This window comes from Macrobrachium nipponense, chromosome 6 (assembly GCF_015104395.2).
Source record: "Macrobrachium nipponense isolate FS-2020 chromosome 6, ASM1510439v2, whole genome shotgun sequence".
Classification (NCBI taxonomy): domain Eukaryota; kingdom Metazoa; phylum Arthropoda; class Malacostraca; order Decapoda; family Palaemonidae; genus Macrobrachium; species Macrobrachium nipponense.
In genome coordinates this window covers 83,029,361-83,054,360 of record NC_061108.1, presented here as the reverse complement: position 1 = coordinate 83,054,360, position 25,000 = coordinate 83,029,361, and the positions used below count along the sequence as shown (strand labels likewise).

Below are 25,000 nucleotides of genomic sequence, written 5' to 3'. Positions count from 1 at the left end.
GTATGTTAACTATATACAAAAATGTATCAAGAGGTTGCCCTACAAGTAAATATGTGCATTTCAACAAACTTTTCTTTCCCATCGTTATCCCTACATCAAGGGGTCGGTTGCCTGATGCGCCTTCTTTACTGCCTTCTATCATCCTCCATCAAACCTCTTCTCTCCATATCTTCCTTCACTTTATCTCACTCTCGACCTTCTTCCTCTAACAGGTTCCTCCCAAGGCCTCTTCACTCCCTCCTCAACACATGCCCATACCATCTCAATTGTGCCTCGCATCACCTCTGTAATCGTTACTAAGCCTGCCCTTCTTATTTCGTCATTTTCCAATCTCTCAAGCAGAGATATTCCTTTAATTCACCTCAGTATTCTCACCTCTGTTTTCTCAAGCTTTACTTCCTCTTTTCTTCTTAGAGCCCATGTTTCTGATCCATACATTAACACTAGTCTTATCACTGTGCTGTACATCTTGACTTTTAGCTTGATTGAAATTTTATCATCACATACTACTCCAGCTACCTCTCTCAACTTCCCACACACAGCTTTTATCCAACTGTCAACTAACGTCTCACATCACCCCTCTTGGCTTAAAGTAAATCCTAAGTATTTAAACTTTTTCACCTGTTTTATAATCGAATCTCTTCTTTCTTGTATTGTTATTCTGCCACTATCTTCCTTACTGCTAACCAAAACCTCTGTTTTATTCACAATCACCTTTAAGCCACCCCTCTCTAAAGACTCCTGCCACTTTCCAACCCTTCCCTGTCGGTCTTCCTCATTTTCAGCAGCATCACCAGATCATCGGCGTACAACTCCCACAGCTCTTAATTCCAGATCTCTTCTCTTAACACATCCATGACCAGCACAAACAAAAATGGGCTTAATGCTGACCCCTAGTGTAATCCAACACTAACTTAAAGCTTTCTGTTTCCCCAACTGCTGTTATCACTTTTATGCTCGTTCTTTTATATATCAGCTCTACCAGCCTTACCAACTTTTCTGGGATTTTCTTCTTCCTCAAACACCAAAACATAACTTCTCTTGGGATTCTATCGTATGATTTCTCTAGGTCTATAAATGCACAATAGAGCTCCTGGTTTCCCTCCAGTCTCTTTTCCTGCAGCTGTCTTACTATGAAGAAGGCATCTACCATTCCTCTTCCCCTCATGAATCCATAGGGCTGTTTCCCGATCTTTAGTCACTCATCCAGTATCCTCTCTAAAACTTTCAATCCATGCTTTGTTAGTTTAATTCCTCTGTAGTTACCACAATCCATGACACCTCCCTTCTGTTTGTATATATGTACCAGTATATACCATTAAACTACCCCCCCCACCACCTCCTTGGCATTACTTCCTCCAGCATACATTTCTCCCTCTTTGTACCTAGTAATTTGATCATTTCAGTTTGGAACTCTGATGGCCCTGGTTTTTTACCATTCTTCATTTAACTTAATGCATTTCAACAAACTATAGGTTCTTAATAATCATTAACTATATTTGTGGTCTTCAAGATTCTCATGACAATGAAATATACAAAGGATCGGGTACTTAAGATGTATGTCTAATTAAGCTCCGTAATCATCTGCAATTATGATAGACAACTTCAAAATTTCCTTAAAATATTCGCTTTACAAACTAAACTTCCAAAGCGACAAGGAAGATAGTATTCAAGCCGATATAACAGTTCCTTGATTAAATATGTGAATAGTGGTCCTTGACCAGTGCATATTGTAAATAAATTCAACACTTCAGTATGAAGTAATGAGCGAACTGCCAACACATTTAAATGGCAAACTAGGTGCAAAGACAAGACACAAATTCTGATGACCATCAGGGCCTTACTTAAGAGGATGAATTCAAAGAAGGCTGGAGTTTGCACAGGGGTTGGCCAATAACCTATTTTCAGGTTGACCCTTACTTGTAATGAATTCCTGACCGGTACTTAGGTATGAAGTTAGATTCCAACTCTTGATTACACGCAGCCAAACTGATGACGAACATTGCAGAACTTCTTCAAAACAAAAGACGCAAGGCAAATACTGCAGCAAAATCCCAAGGACAAGCTTATATCATAATCACTGCTGTTACATCAAGCTTTAAAAAATGCATAAAAGCAATTTAATTCAGATCCTAATGAAAAAAAGATGGATTAAAACTCCTAGTGTGTGAGTCTGAGACAACTGGCTGCCTGACTAACCTTTGCTTTGCTAGCACCGTCTTTACTGAAGCAAACTTTTTTGCCATCAGAACTATTGGTAAGACGTTTTGAGAGTCTGACTGAAATTGAGTTTTACTGTAACTGTGTAAGTGATACTTTACGTAAAACAACAATTTACGTATCTTATATCTTAGTTAATAGATTTGCTAGGTGTATTCTGGAAAGGAATATAAAAATTTAGGCCAAAGGCCAGGTGCTGGGACCTAAGAGATCATTCATTGCTGAAAGGGAAATTATGAGTGAGGATGTTTTAAGGTGTAATAGAAGGAAAACCTCTGTTGTATTATGAGATAACTGTTAGGAGAGGTGGAAAGTAAAAGGAATAAAAGTGGTTGCATCTAAAGAACGAAGGCTCGCTTGCAAAGAATCTTAAGTAATGCTTACAGCGCACTGCATGTGGTGCACTGATGGCACTACCCCATAAAGAGTAGATATACATTAATGCTACTTAAAAAAGTAAAAACAATTTTTTCCTTTAATACAGTTGATGAAAACTTAATCAAATATACTGTACACCTTTCATCGTATAAAGCAATGCAAAATAAATATTTAGTTTTTTAAGTGATGTATTTGCATTCCCTTTTATACATTTTAATACACAAAATTATATACGTTTATTTTTCAGCTGTAGCTGCATTTCAATCCATACCTGTCTTTTTATATGTAGTTTCTAGTTTTAAGCCTAGAGGCCGATGTGGAACGCACTCTAACAGCGATATACCAAGAGAGATGGGCAGAGAAGGATAATGGCAGAGAACGATGTGTTGAATCCAACCCAGAAGGAAAAGTTGTACCTGCCGCTCAAAAAATAAAGATGATAGAAATCATGGAATATGGAGCAAGAAGGGAATATAGATAAAGAGAAGCCTCATTGCTATAGATGAATTAAGGATTCAGGGGAGAAGCAAAGGTGAGGTTACTGCTTAGACGAATTGCCTACGACAAAATTAGTTGAGATTTTAAACCATGGCAAAAGCAGCTTAAATAAACCTTTTGTAACTTGGATGAAGAACAGAATTTTCTACACAGAAGAAAAACATCTTACTTCTTAACGCTGAATACTCGAATACTCGCCAAAAAATAAATTTCATGAGTAGAGAAAAAGCTTGGATAATAAGCTTAGAAAAGTTGCTTATAAACACGTTTTTGTTACTCATTCCATGTATGCTAATGACAGGTTTTCCCAATTTCCCACAAGGTTCTCCCATATAAGATACTTCATCTGCACGTCCTCTTCTTTGTCAGTGGCCTCTCCCTAGTCTAGACTGAAACATTTATCCCTTATAAATCCTATTATCTACTTCAATTTATCAATACAAATCTATCAAGCAAGTAATGCAGTTAATGTTATGCATTTAAAACTTACATACACCTCTGTTACCTTTCCACTTAAAAAATGGACCACTTATTTTTCTCAAGCTTTTCTTCGATATCTTTCTACCCTCCAAATATACCTTTGACACACAAGTCAGCCACTCAATCACATTACAGCTATTAATCTAGTATGATCACCTGTAATCAACTCTCTTGCTTTTTCACTCTTCAGCCTTAATTGCCTCACTTTTGCAAAAATTCTCAATTTTTCACTTTCTTGTCCTGTATCAGTCAGATCTGTCTGCGTTTAGTCTTTTACATTCAGCACCTTTTCAAAATATGATTTGCATATTTTGTTCCAAATTATGATGCAGAAGAGAATCCCCATTTTCTGCAACCACAAACCTAAGAGTAGCATCACTGGCATATGCAATCAGTTTGTTCTTCAGACCTTGCCACATGCCATTGGCATAGATAATAAATAAGCAAGGTCCAAGAACACTACCTGAAATGATGGTAGTAACACTACTATACTGGCCATCAACACAGACCCTTTGAGTTCAGCCTATCAAATATTTATTTAAAATATTAATAAGAGACCCATCAATTCCAAATACTTCGCCTGTCGATAACTGTCATGCTTCACATGATCAATGGCTGCGCTAATATCTAAACCTGCTACGCATGCCCTTGCACCCTCATCACAAACAGAATAGAGAATAGAATAGAAAGTTAAAGGCTAAGCACTAGGATCTAAGAGGTCATTCAGCGCTGAAACAGAAATTGATAGTAAAAGAAAGGGTTTGAAAGATTTAACTAAAGGAAAACCTTGCAGCTGCACTATTAATAAATTGGTAGGCAGGGTTGGAAAGTAAGATGGAAGAGAGAGATTATGAACAGAGGTACAGTAAAAAGAATGAAAGGGGTTGCAGCTAGGGGTCGAAGGGACACTGCAAACAACCTTAAATAATGCCTACAGTGCACCATGTGAGGTGCACTGACGGCATTATCCCCCTATGAGGCCCTCATCAAGAGTAGTACTCTGCAAGACTTTAAACATCGACAAGAATGCATCACAAGTATTACCAAGACCATTACAAAATTCAAACAATAATGCTAGTAGCATGTCATTATTTTTAACAAAGAACCTTAAGCAATCCTTATAGTGCACATCTTGCATTGCACTATGGCACTAGCCCCCCTTATTGGGGCATTATATATGGAGTTGGGCATTAGCAGGGAGCCAACTTTGAAACATGAATATGGAAGAATAAAAATGGAGTTGGCAATAGCAAAATCATGAGTGAATTTCATAGAAAACATTAAAATACTCCTGCTTAAAAGATTTAAGGTATATCAGCATATATTTTAACGTTGCTGGATTTACCATTAAAATTAAATTAAATTATTTTCACTGTTATCCACTGGTGAAGAATCCTAGCTAGAGACATGGCATGCCAGATGTTACTATTGAATGGATATCTGGGAAAGTAAGGCTAACAGAAACCAAAGAGAGCACAAATGCATTTTGAAAACTAAGTAGGATCGTATATAAAACACTTTACAATCCTGGAAAAAAATACCATACTGGAAACAAATGTCAACCATGCTATAGCGACATACCGCAGTCAAGATGAGAGCAGATCCAAAACACTCGGGCAGTGAAAAAATTACTGGAAAAAAAATCTGTCAGGATTCTAACAATTCTGTGTGGTCTAAGTCAAAAGGGAATGTGACAACAATGAAGACACCATGGATGACAGTTCTGTCATTTCTAACATATGGTACATTTTTCTTAGTGTGGTCTCTTAGTCTGTTTTTATCTAAAATTTTCTTTAGCGTAGGCTGAAGGACCATGTACCTGAAATCATTTCTTGTTGTATTGAATAAGTTACTGAAGCATTAAGGAAAAGTTTATAAGACACTTCCCAAGACACTATATGTATTGAATTGTTCTCTTCTATGTCCAAACCTCAATTCTGTGACTGCATTCAATTCTTTTTTTTATCACTGTTTTCCAAATAGTCATAGATTATTCAGTTTTATAATGGTCAGTAATCCATGTAAAAGTTTATATTCCAAAAAATGAAGGAAAGTGGAGATACCTTTGTCAATTTGGGATAAAACATGTAAGCTAAATACTTTTAATGTTTATTTACAAAGAACACTTAATTTAAAGATCTAGAGCAATAATCGTCATAGTTTGGCACCAAGAATGTGGCACCAAGTTTGGTGTGAGAAATATGGTAACAATCTCATAAGCATTGACATTGAGCACCTTAAACAACCTGGATCTGGTACATTTACAGATTAGCAGTAATCTTTCTATGGCAGTGGATGCAAATGTTCTGTCATTTAGCCTATAAACGTTTGAGAATCACTGACAATGCTGACAGAGCCTAATGAAGGTGGGTGTGTGAATGGCATATAAGAGAAACACAGTTCCATTTTTCTTGACATGCAAACAAAGTAAGATTTTTTCGAAAGTTTAACTTGTGTTCATCATTATATCCTTGTACATGAACTTTATAAGCACACATATAATTCAGTATATTTATTTATATATGCATATGTACATGCATACACAGAAATATCGTAATTTTGGCACTTGCTGCAGTTAACAAGAGCTATCACATACTAAATCAGTAATGTCATGAAGATAATCTTTCTTTCCTCTCAAGAGTCATCGTTACCTTGCCATACCATCTTTGTATATATACATTACTTTAGGGTTTATTGTGAAGAGGTAAATATTCTTTCAGTGCATTTTACATGTTTATACATCATATATATATATATATTATATATATATATATATATATATATATATATATATAATGTATATGTATATGTATATATAATACAAAATAATCAATAAGGATACCTAATTTTGGCAGCAGGATTTTAATTTTAGTGAATGAAATTTCTTCAAGATAAAATTTAGTGAAATGAGATTGTACTTCAACACAAATAGAGAAGTATTAAGTCTTAACATACATAAATTATGGCTTGTATCTTAAACTAAACAACAGCACTTAAACAACGAAAAATAATTTACTACTGTCAACACAATCAAATAAGAAAAATACAGTACACGAGTTGTCATAAGATCGACTTGGTTTGATAGGAATATTATTACAACCTTAATGTAGGAAGTGGAGAATTACATGTGAATATGAATTACTTACACATACATGCATGTCTCAACCAAAAATGCTTTAAAATCTAAGTCTGTGCACCTATGTACAAATAAAAAAAAAACTATATCACCATTTAACTGTTCTATTAATGTACGAACCGTCAATTTATCCATTTATGTAGACAGACTAAAATAGATATTCATACATGTCAAAATTAAATAAGAAATTCTTAATTCTAGTGTTACTGGATCTTACAGGAAACAATAAGAAAATCTCAAATGCACGAATGAAGTTAGTAATGATATGTTACATGATATGCAAGGTCTCTTCAAATCAATATATTATTCTTTACCTTACCAGCAAGGCAGTACGTATTCCTTAAATGATGTTTGAACATTATAAATATTGAGTTTCTACCATTTAGAACATAATGGTTTACATTTAATTGGCATTAAATCTTTCTGGTTCCCACGAAAGTAACTTCCAGTTTTGCATTCTATGCCTCATAACATACAATGTTTCTCAAAGAAACACCACCACTTTCTGAATAAAAGCCTTTTAACTTTATGAATAAAAATTTGTAAAAACATCAGAAAAAGCAGTTTGCTGTCTTTGGAAAAATATAGACAGTTTCATCTGTGAAAATTGGATTATAGTTAAATTGCATTTCTAGAAATTCCAACTCTACCTCCCTCTTTCATCAATCTTTTGAAGTACTTATTTCTTCTTCTTATTGCTATGTAAATGATCTAGATGTGGTCCATGTGAAGGTAACTGTCCCGCCAATGTACAGGAACGACAACAAAATCTTGCATAATATCTATTGGTACAATATTGTGCACGGACAATCAGCTTGCAGTTAGCAAAGAATGGGTTGTCAGTGCAAGCTGGATGAACATATACGCCTGAAAAACCAAGATACTTTTAAACAAAGAAAAATCACTTATTATAATGAAGAATATTAAAAGAACAATTTCATTACAGACCTTTACCACTGTATAAAATATGTTATTCAACCAACATAAAAATGATGTACAATCTCTGGGTTACAGATGTGATTCATGATGACATGGGTTTAATATATTTTACTGTATATTTGGTGACTAAGAAAAAGACAATTGTTTCAGTACTAAAGATGAAAGGCAAAATTAGCCAAATCTTACCTTTAACAGTAATGGATGTAGTGCTGTCTGCAATGCCAAATTCATTTTGAACCTGACATTTGTAGCTACCAGAGTCATCAGTCTCTGCTTCATTAATGACCAGCGTTGCATCTTCTGCAATAACCAAAAAGTTCATACGTTGTAGATCTGCTCGATAAATAACAGTAAGTTGTAACTTCATGAGTGTGTGATTTTTAATAGTTCGAAATTCACGTCTGCATAATTGAACAACCAATGCCTCTTATATAATAAAGGGTACATTAAAAAAATACAAGCGTTTGAAGAACTGTGAATCCTTATCATTCCAGTTCTAATGCCTGTTAGTTATCTTCACAAATGGTAAATAAAATTTTCAGAAATACCAACAAAGTATAATTAGTCATCAATAAAATGCTGATGAAAATAGGCCATAGGACCAGTTTTTTAACACATCAATTCTTGAAACTCTTTGTGCCTCCCGGTAAGTGTCTGCTCCTTACCTTAGGTTCTTCATAATTCTAAGATGGTCAGTATTTTTTCGTACCTGGCATCTACTAAACTACTAAGACCTTATAAATGACCTGATCTCTGACTAATTATGCAACCATGTGTGGGATGAATAAGGCAATACATCTTTTTACCTGATGTTGACATCCCAGTTAGAAATATATTTTTTATATCAACAGCCTTGCCACTGCCACTTAGGAAGAAATTTTGCCATCAGATGGCAGTGTTTTTGTTTTTTGAGAATGACCACATGCAAAGTTTTAACATCTAATTTCAAGTTTGTGCCACACAAACCACGATCTTTCATCAGGGGCCTTCTTCAGTTCTTTATGGGTATGTACACGTTTTTCTCTTCCTACCTAAGAGGAATTATCATGAATAGTGAGAATAACCAATACTTCCAATAGAACTTATGGCTATAGTATGTATATGGTTGTAGTTTGTAATTACAGTAATACTTTGAAGGTACGCTATTAAGAAATTTGCCTTAAATCTAGTTGTGTCCATGATTCACATAAACAAAATATCAATTAATGATACATAGTGGACACACTTGAGTGGATGCTGAAAGGAGATGGGATGGGTTAATGGTAAGTAGACTGGCCTGACTGGACTGGTAATGAGTGTGTGGTAGCCTAAGTGTGCTCTCACTAATGTATCTTTTATGTGCACTCTGTTGTTTAAATTATTTTTCATTTACAATGAAGGGTACTCTGTGCATAAATGACTGATTCTATTTTTGGAGTGGTGCTTGATCATAATGGGCTAGTAGCCTCGGTATCATGATGCAGTCTTGGTTCAGATTTCTATAGCAGACGAACATACAAACATTTATTTTATTAACTTTACTTTATATAGCTATATAGTGTATATATAATTTACAATGTACTTGTTACTTTTTACCAGATACCTATGTTATTCTTATCAGTCACATGCCTTCTTAACTTTGCGATTCCTTCATATTTTGGTAACACTTCTCACTACTAAACCTAGAACTACATTAAGAGAGAAATAAACTTTTGCTGATGCCCAGCCAAGACTTGATCTTGGGTTCCTGTAAAAGTACGTAAGATCATGATTAGACTTACTGTGTACCATTCTTCATGGCCATATAATCATCTTCAATCGTCCAAACACCCTAGATACGAGATCAAGTCTTGGGCAGGGATCAGAATTTAAGTATATACGTACATACAAAGATACACACACACACACACACACACACACACACACACATATATATATATATATATATGTATGTATGTATGTATGTAGTATGTATGTTTGTACCATATGTATGTATGTATTTATGTATGTACATATATACTTATATTCTGATTCCTGCCCAAGACTTGATCTCGTGCCTAGGGTGTTTGGACGATTGAAGATGATTATATGGCCATGAAGAATGGTACACAGTAAGTCTAATCATGATCTCAAGTACTTTTACAGGAACCCAAGATCAATTATTCGCGGGAAATTCATGTATCCACAAATTATTATATTTTCATATAAATTTCACGATTAAATGGTCTTTTTGTGATAAAACTATAAAAAAACCCAAACCAGATGTAAGCCTTTTTAGTGCGGTTTTCCAGAGTTTAAACTAACAAAATAGGCAGTTCTTAGCATTTTCATAGCGGTTTGAATTTTACCTGAAAAATTAAATTTTTACTTACTTAACTTCTTGATAATTTTTATTTAATTTTGTTTAATAATCTCATTCAATAATTAATCAAATGTGGTGATGTTTTGAAGTAATAATAAATTTCTTAATATTGTGAATTCCACTTAGTATAACTTTTTAAATTTAAAAATAAATTTTTGTATTTAAAGTGTTTATAACAGAGTTTCATTTATTGACCAACAGCGATAGGATTTAATTTATGTACAGACCCAGTGATAGATTGTGCAGTTTCCTTCAATTATCTTTAAGTAAGTTAGGACAGGTGAAATAGTACTTAGATTTTTAAAGTGCTTGTTGGAAGTGATGCCCTTTCATTAACTTAAGCCTATATGAATATCTCACACTTGTTTTAATGAAGTTTAGTCTGATTTCTTGCATGTTTTATCAGATTTTTAAGGGATCACTGTTGCATTTAGAGTATTTCATCTGTTATGAAGGTTCAAGCGTCTGAATTTTATGTTTGGGCAGTGTAATAACCAGATATTTGGGGGTCTTCATCACAATGTATATATATATATATATATATATATATATATATATATATATATATATATATATATGTGTGTGTGTGTGTGTGTGTGTGTGTGTGTGTGTGTGTGTGAATGTGTGTGCGTGTGTGTGTGTTTGCAGTCTCAAGATTTGTGGATATTTTTGCTGAGCCTATGTATAAATTATTCACTAATTAGTGTATTTTGATGTTATTTTCATGACTAAATAAATTTTTTATAAGAAAAAATGGATTTACTAATTTTCAAATGTCATTTAGTTTTATATAATTTACATAACACTAAATCAAAATGATAATCCTGTTTCTCTTTCACTCTTTCTTCCTAGCTCAGATTGCTCTCTCTCTCTCTCTCTCTCTCTCTCTCTCTCTCTCTCTCTCTCTCTCTCTCTCTCTCTCCTCTCTCTCTCTCTCTCTGGAAAAGTATACAAGTATGGCATGGTGGGGAAAAATGTTGACCATAGAGGTTCCTTTCAATCTTTTGATATCGTAAGGAGGTATTCTGTCTCTCTCTCTCTCATATTATTCTCTATCTCTGAAATAAATCATAAATAGTTTAATTCTTTATGGTCAGATATGTATGATGTTGCCCATTCAATGCTCTCTCTCCTCTCTCTCTCTCTCTCTCTCTCTCTCTCTCTCTCTCTCTCTGTTATTGGCTGTATGTATTTTTGGTATCTGAACTTTCAAGAGAGGCAGTTATAAGCATTTTAAAGGGGGTCTCTCAGTATATACGCAGATTCTACCTATTCGCTGAGGGGGGGTTAGGTCCTGGTACACATCCCCTGTGAATACGAGGGTCTACTATATATATATATATATATATATATATATATATTATATATATATATATGTATATATAGATATATATATATATATATATGTATATATATCAAGACTATGGTGAATTAACATAAAGGACTTAGTATTTTCAAAGAGAGAAAAATGGATTGTACAACAGAAAAGATGATTTATTTGAAGCTACGATATTGTTTCAAAGATCTGTAGAAAATGACTCGGCAATGGTCCATGTGATCATAAATCATTCTGCCTGTCAAAACACTGCACACACCAGAATTCGAGCAACCAAGGGTTAACGATGGTGTGAAGGAAAGATTTCCAACTGGCCAGGAGGCAGATATCCTTCGAAAGGAACAGCTGGAAACATATGGGCTAGCATAAGGCGTGAGAATTCAACTCCATCCACTGTTTTGCAGAGGGGAACCCAAGAGAAAAACCACTCCTCCAAGCATAGGCGTACAGGATCTAGCCAATAAGTGCCTTCAAGTCCCAGAGAATGGAGGACGTACATAAAAAGTCATTATCCAATGAATACACAAGAATTCCTCACGACATGCCTTCACGGGTCAGCATCATACAACAAGGGAAGCGCTTTTGAAAGGACAGTGCCTGCCAAAAAGTGACTTCACTGTCGACACAAAAGAAGATACAAAGATAAAAGGAGGAACAGACACAAGGGAAGTCAGAACAGGCTGAGGAAGAGAAAGACAGAACTGCAGACAAGCAGCGAAGAGGGGTTCTACAAGAAGCCGAAGACAGCGCGGCATTGTTATTAGAGTGTGTTGTTTGTTATTAGACTTATAACATTTGGCCCCCCTCAAGTAAAGGGTCTCAACACAGTTTAGTGAAAATAACTAATGTGAAAATCCTGTAATTAACACTATATTAAGACTATAGTGATTATCATTTGTCACCATGCACTGTCCACAACTGCTTTATAGTGATAACTGAGATCTATTCAGGATAAGACTTACCTTCTATTATATACTTTTCTGATGAATCAATTAGTGTATCTCCTTTGTACCATGTTATTACAGGTGTTGGATAGCCCCTGACATCACATGGTATTCTTATTGTTGATTGCGGGGTAAACTGGGTAGTGTTCATCCTAATAATTGCACGAAGAGGGACTGAAAGCATGAAAGCACATAATTAATCCTTCTTTCCTATCTAAAGAGATACATATTGGATACCTTAAAGTTAAAAAGGAAATATTAAACAAGCTTCTGTTATGGGAAAATGATGTATGCTCTGAATGATTAGGGATCTTTATTTTTTTTTCATTTACAGTTTAGTAATATTTTCATAAAAGTCAGCCTTTACAGAAGTGAATAGTACTTAACAACATTATTTCATATACAATAATCAGATTAATCACTTTACCTATATAAGGTCGTGTTGCTGGTTGCAATATGATGGAAGGACCTTTGGATGGAGGTGGATGGAATTCTGGCCAGTAAGGACGCTGGCCAGGAAGCAATGCAGGGAATGGTGTGGAAGGGGTTGTAGGGGGAGGTGGACGTGTGGTAGGAGGTGCTTTGGGGGGATCTACAATGTATTCTAAAAAGCTGCGGTCTATGTTAGGTGTGTTATAAACTGGGCCAAGGGCACGTAGGACAAGCGTCTGGGATACTGCCCGACCACGACCATTATAAGCCTGGCAAGTATAGGGTCCAAGGGTTCTCAGAGTAACAACACGGATTCCAAGAGAACCATCCCGGTATACTTCAAACTGTTCTGAGGACAGTGGTACCATTGCGTCTCCTCGCCACCAGTGAATGGATGGCCGGGGCCACCCAACAGACCGACAGTACAGAACTGTAGGGCTGCCAAGTGAAACCACAGGTTTTACAGGATTCCATGGCACCACTTCCGGTGGGCGTTCCTTGGGATCTGACATGCAATTTAAATTAGTGCATTCACTTAAACCACACCACTGCTTAAACAAACACCATAAGTTTAACCCACAGTAAATAAGTGCAAAGCATATCTCAATTATGGTGGTTTCTAAAAAGCTAAATTTTAAAGGTTATAATTAATATTGTCTTGAATAGGAAGAAATATGAATCTTTAAAAAGTTAAATTAAAGAGAAACTGGTTAGTATACCTTAGTTAGTCTAGTGAATACCTATGTCCAATGACCAAAGTAGTTTCTAAATAATGTTAATTCAGTATTTCATGCAGAAGGAAAGCAGTCTCTATAACTAAAAGCTACAAAAAATTCCTTTAAACCAAGCCCAACTTTAGATATTCTGCATCATACCAAATTAATTAGTTTAACATTTTCAAACCCATTCGTGTTAAATGAAAACCAAACACCTAAGGTAAGGAAAACTAATAGGTACCTAGTATTTAGCTTATTCAACAATCAATCCACATAGCAAATAAGGCTAAATGATTAGCCTTATACAAGAATCATAAGATAGCACTAAAAAAGCTGTGGTTTTTAAAATGCTGTGGCTTGGTTTAGTCAATAAATTAACATTCATTTTACTGCAATATGATAATGTTTTTGATTTAATATTCCTGTAAAACACCTTTTCATTTCTCTCTCTCTCCATATACATATATGATTACATGTAGCAATCTAAAAGATTTTCTGGTAAACACAAAAAATAAACTAGTGATTGATTGTTCAATAAGGATTAGAGTTAATATATAAAGATAAAGGCATTCCCAAACAGTCATTATTCTCATTACCGTCAACAGTGAATGATGTTGTTTTCTCAGCTGTACCAAGAATATTTGTGGCTTTGCAGCGATATTCACCAGCATCACTTCTCTCAATATTAACTATTTTCAAGGATCCATTAGGTAATACTTGGAACCTGCTGGATCCTCCCTCAGTGTCAACCTATTAGAAGGTACGAAATCTTATGTAGACAAGTAAATAAATAAATAACAGATAACTGAGGATATTTGTTTAACATAACTGTACAGTACAGCAGCAATGGTAGAAACTCCTCTGTTTCTATTAAAAGAAATCTATGGCAGATATACACTTTTTCCTAATGTCTTATTAGTAAATACTAAAAGAGATATTTTTATAGAACTCAGTAATAAGGTTTTCTAGCTATATGTGGTTACAAGGAAAAGTGTTCCATTGGAGGCGTTAAAATGTTATAAACTAAGAGCAAGTATTCTGAAAGTTGGACTAACCTCATAATTTCCTCTGTACCAAGTGATCTTAGGTTTGGGAACACCTATGGTCTCACATCGCAGACTGACTACATAATTTTCTTCTGCAGCAACTTGAGGGTCAATCCTGGTAATTCTGGGTGGCGTCCCTGTCACTAAAAGAGAAGGCACACATATGGAGTAAACAATTAAATATCGAAAGAGTTAGACGGAAAATACTTTCAAAGATTAAATAAACAAAATATAATTCAGTAAAAAATAAACATACCTTGTAATGTAGTGGTTTGGAATGGTGGCCTAGTGTAAGCAGGCTCATCTTCCACAGGTGCAAGACAGGAGGTTCCACACCCATTGTAGCAACATTTCAGATCTCCTGAACATCCAGAATCATTTTCACATTCATTCTCACATTGGCTGGTTCTTCCACTAACAGGTGGACAGTCACCTTCCTTATTTACTGTCAAACAGAGAGGCATTTATTAGACAAACCGTTCCACACTTTCTTATCATACTTGTCACTTATAATGTGATCTAATTAGCAAACATCAGAGTAAGCAGCTAATAGAATGAGTTGGAAAAAAATATTAACATGAAAATCAACTGGCCATCACAGCATTCTCAGATATCCTGGCAAGGTCTAAAATAGTTTGTAGTTCATTTCATTGTTATAAAATTGTTTAACAAAACTGCTGATCGGATTTTGTGACTTCCATCAGGCTCGCCTGAATGATTTAATTTTAAATGAGAACTTAATTTGGATCATAATAAAGATTATCAAGTTTGACAGCTAGGTGGGAAGAGACTGAAGAAAATAGACAAAAAGCAAAAGGCAGAAGTAAGGAGGTTGGGCCTGGGGTTGGGGCCAAAAAGTTTTGGGAAGTAACCAGTAGCAAGGAAAAATGTCATGGGCTCATAATAAATTTACAAGAGTTCTTATTTTGAAAAACATGCACCAACTAAATTTATCACTGATATCCCTCTTTAACACAACTGATATTCCTTTTCATATAAGATGAAATAATTTATGAAATTTTTTGTTAAGTTAATGCCCTAAACTCTGTACTCCAAAAAAATGTTTTCTCTTAAGGTAGGAACAAATAAAACCTTACCTTTTCTGCATACTGCCTGAACGCGAGTTTCAACTGAGTTTTGGCTAACAGGATGCAAATCTACTGCACACTCAGTGCCATTAGCACAACGCATTTCTTCACATGGGTCATAGCATGAGCACTGTTCACATCCGTCGTAGTCCACTCTCTTCTGGATACCATATGGGCACTGAAAATGTATCCGAAAAAATGGTTCTGTACTCCTGTCTTTCTTAGTCTAAGGTAGCAAGAAACTGGTTCATATAAGAAAATAATTTATTTGTAATCTTGAAAGAGTTTATGTTTTTATACTCCTGATTAGTAAAAGCATGTACTTCAAGAGCAGAGCAAGAATTACCTGCAAAAGTTGACATGTAATTGCTGCTTCCTGGCAATGACTGTCTGGCTGTGTAAAGCTTGACGGGGAAGTTACATCTAGACCAGACTCAGTTGTTGTAGCTGTGATAAAAATTTCAATTTGAATAAATATAAATACACAATTTTTTTAAAGAAGAGGTCAGTTTATAATGATCTATGACAATTCAATGACTAGTATAAGAAAGCATTCAAAAGCTTTCAGATCAATTGCTTATTAGGAAGTGACTGTATATATGATTCTGGATAATTATTGTATGTATAAATTTTTGTATAGAAGTGTTAGCTCTCCTCTTTAACAACCAATGGATTTTGTTGACTAATATTCTATCCATGAGCTAAGAAGTAGACTCTGAACTCCATAGTTCAATTAAATGTCATTGCAAAGGAAACACAGGATGGCCTGCAGCGATAGTTAGTTGGGTTCAGTGCTTGCGTAGAAATTTTCATCACTATGGAAAAGAGTAATGATTTATTTTGCGTGAAATATCAGTTTTAGTGAAGAAGTGACTAGATCACTAAGAGCTCTGGGCATCAGTTGGTACACTAGTGCCAAAATGAAAAAAAAACACTGTTAAGCATCCAATCTCATTTATTCTTGCAGCCAATAGAACCTGGAATTACTGTCTTAAAACGTCGGAGTTATGAAACGATAAATGAGTTGCTAAAATGTACTTTGTGGTGAAGTATTGCTCAGTAATAAAAAAAATGCAATGATAACCCATTACATCACCAGATTTGTCATCACTAAGTGACATTCGAGTATAAGAATAATACTGTATAGCATATACGTACTATGTATATGACCGTAAAACAAAAAAAATTCTGGCATCTTAGAAATTATCATTAAGAATTTTCACACGTAGCTAAATTTTCATATAAGAAGCTAGTTTTACATTTTTATTAATTGCATATATGTACACTTCTCTTAACATATCCTTTGATTTATGTCATACTTATCTATCTTTTTGTGACATATTGCTTCACTGCCTAAAAAAAATCCCATTTCACTGACCTTGAAACTAAGTAAATATGTCAATCTCATGAAGAAAATAACACAGTTTAATCAAGGTTTTTTGTTCTTTCTTACATTTGCCAATCACTTTTACATTGCTTTAATTCTTTTTTTCTCATTCCTGTTAGGATTAGTTTGAACATTGATATGTATTGTGACCTTTGTAAAGTTTGTTAATGAACTTCCATTGGGAGTATAATTTGCATCCAATATCACACTTTTTTGGACTGTTTGTGGTGCCTTCATTGCCTAACACTGGTTTTACTGTTGAAGACCATCATGGCTGGTTTGGTTTTCAGTCTTCTTTGCTGTCTCTAATTTATTATGAACATACTTGCATATATGCTAGTGAACTAAAATCCCAGTAACCTAAGCTTGAAAGATCTGGTTGGAAAACCTCATATGATAACTGGGAAATACATATGGGTGTCAGTATTCACTGATTGTATCACTTGTAATACCAAAAACACAGTTCACCATCTGAAACAGACCAAATACCTTTACCTTTCATACTTTTACAATACAATTGTAAATGGAATGACTTTCAGTAAAACTTTCACAATTACAAAATTAAGATGCATATTTCATCAATCCAAGGGAATGAATACCCTTGGAGTCACGAAAATCATACTTTGGAAAAACCTACACATATAAGAATAAATGACAAAATTAATTTCCTCCTGTGAAACAGAACACTAATAAAAGAAAAAATCTAACATTTTCCTTCCCAAAAATAACCAAAATTCATACAAGCGATTAATGACTTTTGTAAAAAACAATCGAAAAGTACTCTACATCAGTTAGAATAAGTATTTTCTTAGATTAACAAAAATAATACATTATTGGTAGGTTGGCCAGTTCCTGTAGTATAATTTAGAACCAAACTATTGTAAAATGAAAAGATTAAGCAAGTGCAATAAAATGTAATTTCCTGTTCTTGGATCAGCGCATCCACTATCCTTTCATAATTAGCCAGTGATGAGAAATTTTCATTAAACCTACACACAAAACTCAACTAATTGACATGAATTTATAGATTGAATCTGTTATGAACAACCATTATTTCCCTTGTGCGTTTTATGCCAATATGTGTACACTTTTAATCCAAGTTTCTTTTCCTCAACACCTCTGTGTAATAAAAATGGAAATCAGTATGTAAAGAGAGAACTAAGAGCACAATTAAGGCGACCAGGGTATTATGCAATGTCTAAATACAGTTTCCAAGAATGAAATCCTATAGATTTGCATGTATACACAACAACAGAGCTCCCTCTTCAACCTGGGATAACTGCATCGTCCACATTCAACAGTTGTATAACTTGCAGTGAAAAAGGATTCATCACCTATAGCAGACCAAAAATCTGAAACACCTTCCAATATGCTATAAAAGGAATGTATTTCATACTGCATTTAAAATTTCTTAAAACACTTGTGGAATGGTAACAAAGGAAAAACCAGCCTCATATGAAATTGATGTCAGTTTCCATCAATCCAGGAAAATAAATTTCACTGTATTTATGACACTTATAGTAGTTGGAAAAGCGGCATGCGGTAAGTAACAGGATACAATGCAATATCCATCAAGTACTGAACATAGCTCCAATGAGTTCAGCATAAATCTTCAGTTGAATAACAAATAATGAGGTAAAAGGAACTAAACTTAAGCCTGAATATTTCGGTACGATTGCCACTATTCACCAGCCGGAGGTGACCACCTTAAAGATTTGGAGATTTGGTTCAGGAGATGTTTTGGATTCAACATGAAAGCCTGAAGTGTATTAGTCTCTATTTTCTGAAGACATTCAGGCTGTATTTTATTCAGAGTTGGTTTCAGTACCTGAACTGCTAAAAATACCTGTGTATGAAAACTGACTGGTCCATGAAAATTTGGCAATAAAGCCCATCACTGGGGAGCTTTTGGCTATTCAGCCCTTAAATTAAACAGTGCGAAGAAGGAGTTAGAGAGGTTAGAGAGCAAGATGGCAAGATGGAAGAGAGGAAGTGTGAATGGAGTTAAAGGAAAAGGTTAAAAAGTGAGTGCAGCTAAGCGCTGAAGAGACGCTGCAAACAACCTTCAGAAATGCCTGCAGTACACCATGTGAGCTGCACTGATGGCAATACTCCTCTACCGAGATATAAAGAAATAACTGATGGTGCTGAAATAAACATATAAACAGAACACAAACACCTTTGTATGGAAATAGATTCAACACTTAAATTACGATACTAATGTCTAAATCTCTCACTTACATCTACGATACTTTTCGATGGCAGAAGAACAGAATTGGGTGCAAGTATTAAAGTTTTTAAAGCGGTTTTGGTTGCCACTACATCCTCCATACAGAAAAGCTACACATGAGCCATGCTCTTTGCTGAAATGCCAACGCTTGAAGCCATCTAAACAAGGCCCAGGGTCAGCATCCAATTCACATATCACTAGTAAGGAAACATGGTATTAATGGCAGGTAAGTCTTAGTGAGTGGTTTTAAACAAATCCTCCTGCCACATGGTGGCTTCTATTTAACAGAAAAATCTCATGCACAAGTGTCAAGGAACTTTTTTTTATTCTAAAACTGGTTCTCGTAAGGAGGTTTCAACTATATGAAAAAATGGTCCATGATATAACATTCTCAAAATATTTATAGGTCATCATGATATGAAGAAATATTTACTGCATATAAAGATAAATTCTAAAGTAAACTATTCAAGCAGACATTTCATCATTCTTAAACACTTCAATATTATATTACATTATAGACACAGATTCTATGGTCTATCTATGTCTATGGTCTATGCTTGAATTTTTCGAGGAATATTAAATAGGTAATTGAATCTTAAACCAAATTCAAAATTAACTTTGGTAATACTCTCAATCATTCTGTTGCAATATTCTAAGGCGTAAGCACACAGTAAGACTCAGCTTTTTACACTGATAATTTTGATTACGTATTACATTCCGTTTTAATTACATATCTCGACAGGTGATTCATAATCATGACCATTCGATCATTCATTGAAATGTATGTTTAAAAGACCCACAATTTATTTTAGCGACTATAGTAAGATAAGCAAACTAAGAATAACTGTTGAAATGTTGATTAATATTCAATCAAAATAGCAGTACTTTTGAAGCAAACCCAACACAGATGGATGAAAAGAGCATGTCTCGCAATATGGATAATAAATATAGATACAAACGATATTAATTAAAAGACATTAATTAAAACAATCACTTGAAAAATCAAAACAGGTAACGAGGACTTAGAAGAGGACCTCATTTGAGCCAATAATTGTTGTATGTTGTTTAGAAAGTAATCTTCAATTTGCAGCATGAATTTAAAGTGTGTTGTACAAATATTATTCTGGCGCATTACTCAAAGTATGAATCATCGTTTATGCGCCAATATGTATGCGTTACTAGTTTAGGCACACTGTATTATAAAGTCTGCATACTGTAGATTGATTCTTCTCCTCTTAATGTATTACTTCCTTTTCAAAGTTAAACTTGTGACTAAATAAGCTTCGTTTCATGCTTGTCATATCAAATTTAAGAGAATTTACTGAAAGATTTCATATCATCTGTGTGGTTTAGCCCCTATAAAAGTAAGCAATAAGCAACTTGACTGGGTGTTCTAAGAGTAACTCAGAAGAACTAATTTCAATGTAGAAGTACTAATGCTGAGCAAAGATTAAACTCGATTCATACCGGCCTTTGTCCTGTAGAGCCATAAATAAAAGAGAAAGGAAAATATGCAAAACCAGTCACTGAAAGCTGCTAAAAATGTCAATGAGTAGCTTACGTAGGAAAATTCGCAAAATGCAAAACATCTGGTTAGAAAAATATAACTGAAATGACAGCAACTGACGAAATTATCTACATACAAAAGACTAACTGATCAAACAAGTGTCCTTATTATAAGAATGATCCTAAACATAAAACATAACAGATCAGCTATTGAAACCAAATTTATTGCCTAATACAATATGTTCCTAGATCCTCTGTATCTATCTATATTTTTCTGAGTCTGTATTGGAGCTGAAAATTGAAATGAAGGTTTCTTGAAATGGTTTATAGCTTTTAAAAATGTATATCTTGATAACTGCAAAATCACTGGTGAAAAATAAACACGAAAAACTGGAAGTTTCATTCACAGCCAAGTTTAACAGTCGTTTACCAATAAGAAATTATGAACGCATGATTATGTACTTTACTGCAACTTAATTTCTAAAACGCTAACAGTTTTGCTACAGGACAAAAGCCACTATAATTTGATTCTATACTTATTGGAAATGTACAAAACAGTTCCTAACGCTATTAAACTAAGTGTTGTATGAGTAACAATTAAAGATTTCTATGGCCTGAAATAAAAGGACTATCAAGGAAGCAAATTACCTAATCTGATTAAAGGAACAATACTACAATACTAATCTGATTAAGGAATAATATTAAGGAGTTTTTAAGTGTCTTACTGGTTTTAGCTACAGCAGTGTCATTGCCCTCTGGAAGAATGATATCGTGGTAGATACATTCTGTTTCGCATTCCTGTTCTGTGGAAAATCTGTTTCCATTACCTTCACAACCACTGTAAAGGAATGATTTGCATCTTCGCTCATAAGGGTCGTGATACCATTTGCGGTATGATTCGCTACATGGACCGGGACTCTTTGGAAGTTTGCAGATGTCTGTTGTCCAAATAAAAAATGACAATGTTCAATACATGGATGGAATCACTTGTCTGAGGATCATCAAACTCTCTGCGGGTTGCATTGATTATGAACTCCAATGGTTCAAATATCTATTAATAATCTAGACTTAGTTTTAATTTTCCTAACTGATATATCTCCGTTGTACCATGAATTAAAAACATGTGAGTTAAATGATTAAAATAAATGTCCACAATTATGTCAGTATGTGCAGGTATACCTTGTATAACTTCCACATAATAGATGAATTTGGACTTTAATTTTCAACATCACTGTGTTACTTGTAATATCATATCTACCTATGATCTGAAAGGGTTATACCGTGCTACTTAACTCTCCTCTCTACTCAGTAAGGCTGTGTAAGATTATGACTGTATAGATATGAATACAGGTTACATCATGCAGGCCTACAAAAAATTTTCTCTTTATCTGCAACAGATGTTAATGGCTATCTCAGTTTGTTGAGACATACACCATGCTTTTACCTTATCAACAATTCTTAATTCCAACTACTAATAGCATCACCACCAGTAATGACTCAGTCATTCATTCAATGGTTCTACAATTATTACTGACTATATTTTTTTTTTATTTAAATCATTATAATTGCATGCATATTAATTCTAATGCAACCCTGTCTCTGAAGGGTTTTGTAAATGTGATGAAGACTATTATTCTACAATAAGTTAATTTCAAAGGCTGCATCAATATTAATTTCTATCAATGAATTCTATGACTTAAAGCTGGCTACGTTTTATCGCCTGTTCATCCTTTCATTACAAATTAGACATTTACCTTGATAAACATCCAAGTGGTAATGTTGATAAAAACTGAAATCTTTCCTTTCAATAACTTGGAATCATTCAAAATGGACAGATACAAATTAAGGCTGCAGTTTTATAAAACTACTTTACCTTGGTCCCGGTATCTACCACACTGGCGTTCACATAGTTCCACAGACTGGAATCGATTAGCATTTCCTCCACAACCTCCGTAAGAGAATCCAATACATCTCTGTTTTTCTTCATCATAGTACCAGTTTGGAATAGAAGCACGGCAATTTCCTGTTTCTACTGGTAATTTACATATTTCTAAAAGTCCTTGATCTGGTTCTAAAAAGGGAGAAACAAATAGACCCATAACTTACGAAAGTGAAGTACTGTCATGTTCATTCAAAAAACACAAGTGGTTTATTTTTGATGTAATACAAAACTCACTGCCTCGTTCACAGTCTTCTACCACTTACCTTCAGGAATGGTTTTGTAGGGTGGAGTATAAGCTGATGTTGTGCTTGTAGTCACATGCTGCTTCTGTTTACATCTCTGCTGGCACAGGTGGAGAGCATCAAACCTAGAGGGAAGAAATAAATGACAAATCATGTTAATAAAAACTGTTTACGTCTTAAGACTACATTTTATCTTTATCTCAAGATAAAAGGATTAAACAAAAATATTTCCTGCCCTACAACTAAACATGCTATGTCTGATGTATATCATCTTCGGGCAGAGATTTTAGTTAAGAAAAATGGAAGAAAAATTGAAGAATGAAAATACACTTTAACTATTTAACCAGTCTCTCAATGTTCTAATGTGATTAACTGCCTTGCTAAAGTAGTAGCTTGTCTATTCTAAAAAAAAGAAGAAAATCATCAGGAACAGGATATGTATATATATGCAATGTGATTTTATTTAAATATGTCTTAGAATTACTCATTACTCTTTTGCATTGATATTATGAATGGTCGCACCCCAACAGGGTGAGATTAGCTCCTCGAAGCTCTCCTGTTTTGATAGCATGTACAGTATACATTTTAATGGCATGCATACACTTTCATGAGACCACTAGTGAACACTCAAATTCAGTACTCTCTCTCTCTCTAAACATATATATATATATATATATATATATATATATATATATATATATATATATACACAGTGGAACCTCGACATATGAAAGTCCCAGCTTACAAAAAATTCAAGTTACGAAAGGTTGTTCCTGTAAAGTCCAAAGATTCGCACGGACCGCCGAGAACAATTTTAAAACTCGCGCCCGCCAACTGAGTAGACTCGCCACCATCCTCCCACTCTCCCATTGGTTCCTGATGCTAGTCACCGCCATAAGATCCTGCTCTCCTATAGGTCAGCATCTCTCCCATCGTCCTCAACGTAAAGGCGTTCTTCGGCCACTGCGTCGCACCAGCATTATTGTGGAATCCGTTCGTTCACATATACGATTTCGTTTCTTAACACAATTTCGTGTTAGTGATTTTGCTTTGTACTTTATCGTGTTGTGTGAGAACTTAATTAGTATACTACATAACTTAATTATGTACAGTATAGTCATGGGTCCCAAGAAAGTTGCTGAAGTTCATGGAAAGAAGAGGAAGCTTTCTATGGAGACAAAAATGGAGATTATCAAGAAGTATGAAGCTGGCATGCGGTTGAGTGTGATCGTTAAGGAATACAGCCGAAATCCGTCGACGATAGGCACCATCCTTAAGCAGAAGGAAGCCATCAAAGCAACTACACCTTCCAAGGGCGTGACTATTTTGTCCAACAAGAGGAGCCACGTGCACGATGAGATGGAGGGGCTGCTTCTTGTATGGATAAAAGACATAGAAATCGATGGGGATACAATAACTGAGACGGCAATCTGCCACAAGGTCAGCACTATTTTTGGCGATTTGATTGCCCAGGCCGAAGACGACGGAGGAGAAGGGACATCGACGCCAACCCCAGACTTCAAGGCTTCTTGTGGGTGGTTTGAAAAATTCCGGAAATGGACTGGCATCCATTCGTGGGTGTTGCATGGGGAGGCGGCCAGCTCGGACATGAAAACGGCCGAAGCCTTTATTAAGATGATGATGACGATCAACGAAGGCTACAGTTCTCAGCAAGTCTTCAAATGTGATGAGACTGGCCTTTTTTGGAAAAAAAAAAAAAAAAAAATGCCTCGTTGGACGTACATCAAGGAGGAAGAGAAGAAGCTACCCGGTCATAAGCCTATGAAAGACAGGCTTACGCTCGCACTTTGTTCGAACGCCAGTGGGGGATTGCAGGGTGAAGCCCCTACTTGTCTATCATTCGGAGACTCCTTGGGCCTTCAAGGCCCACAAAGTCCTAAAGGAGAAGCTTCCAGTGATGTGGAGGGCTAATGCAAAAGCCTGGGTAAAGAGACATTTGTTCACCAAGTGGGTAAATCTCTGTTTCAGCCCGACAGTGAAGAAATTCTTGGAAGAGAAGCGCCTCTCTCTGAAATGTCTCCTGTTGTTGGACAATGCCCCTGCTCACCCTCCTGGCCTCGAGGAAGATATCCTAGCAGAGTATTCTTTCATCAAGGTTCTTTATCTTCAGTCTAACAC

General features: G+C 35.1%; 1 protein-coding gene across 7 annotated transcripts in view; it reads right to left on the bottom strand.

Moving 5' to 3' along the window:
- Window positions 1–5,673: 5,673 nt before the first annotated feature.
- The window catches only part of LOC135216681 (papilin-like), a 382,576-nt gene continuing 363,249 nt past the window's right edge, over window positions 5,674–25,000 (bottom strand). For 4 of the 7 annotated variants that reach the window (XM_064252077.1, XM_064252082.1, XM_064252079.1 and 1 more), the window contains 13 exons: window positions 22,883–22,986; window positions 22,551–22,748; window positions 21,403–21,615; window positions 19,183–19,368; window positions 15,901–16,001; window positions 15,564–15,732; window positions 14,723–14,911; window positions 14,476–14,609; window positions 14,017–14,170; window positions 12,700–13,209; window positions 12,291–12,446; window positions 7,838–7,951; window positions 5,674–7,579 (listed from right to left, as the gene is read on the bottom strand). In XM_064252077.1, the coding sequence (XP_064108147.1) occupies window positions 7,392–7,579; window positions 7,838–7,951; window positions 12,291–12,446; window positions 12,700–13,209; window positions 14,017–14,170; window positions 14,476–14,609; window positions 14,723–14,911; window positions 15,564–15,732; window positions 15,901–16,001; window positions 19,183–19,368; window positions 21,403–21,615; window positions 22,551–22,748; window positions 22,883–22,986 (2,416 nt within the window). In that variant the 3' untranslated portion in view covers window positions 5,674–7,391. The remainder of the gene's footprint in view (window positions 7,580–7,837; window positions 7,952–12,290; window positions 12,447–12,699; window positions 13,210–14,016; window positions 14,171–14,475; window positions 14,610–14,722; window positions 14,912–15,563; window positions 15,733–15,900; window positions 16,002–19,182; window positions 19,369–21,402; window positions 21,616–22,550; window positions 22,749–22,882; window positions 22,987–25,000) is intronic. The other 3 variants (XM_064252084.1, XM_064252080.1, XM_064252083.1) reach the window with 3 other exon arrangements.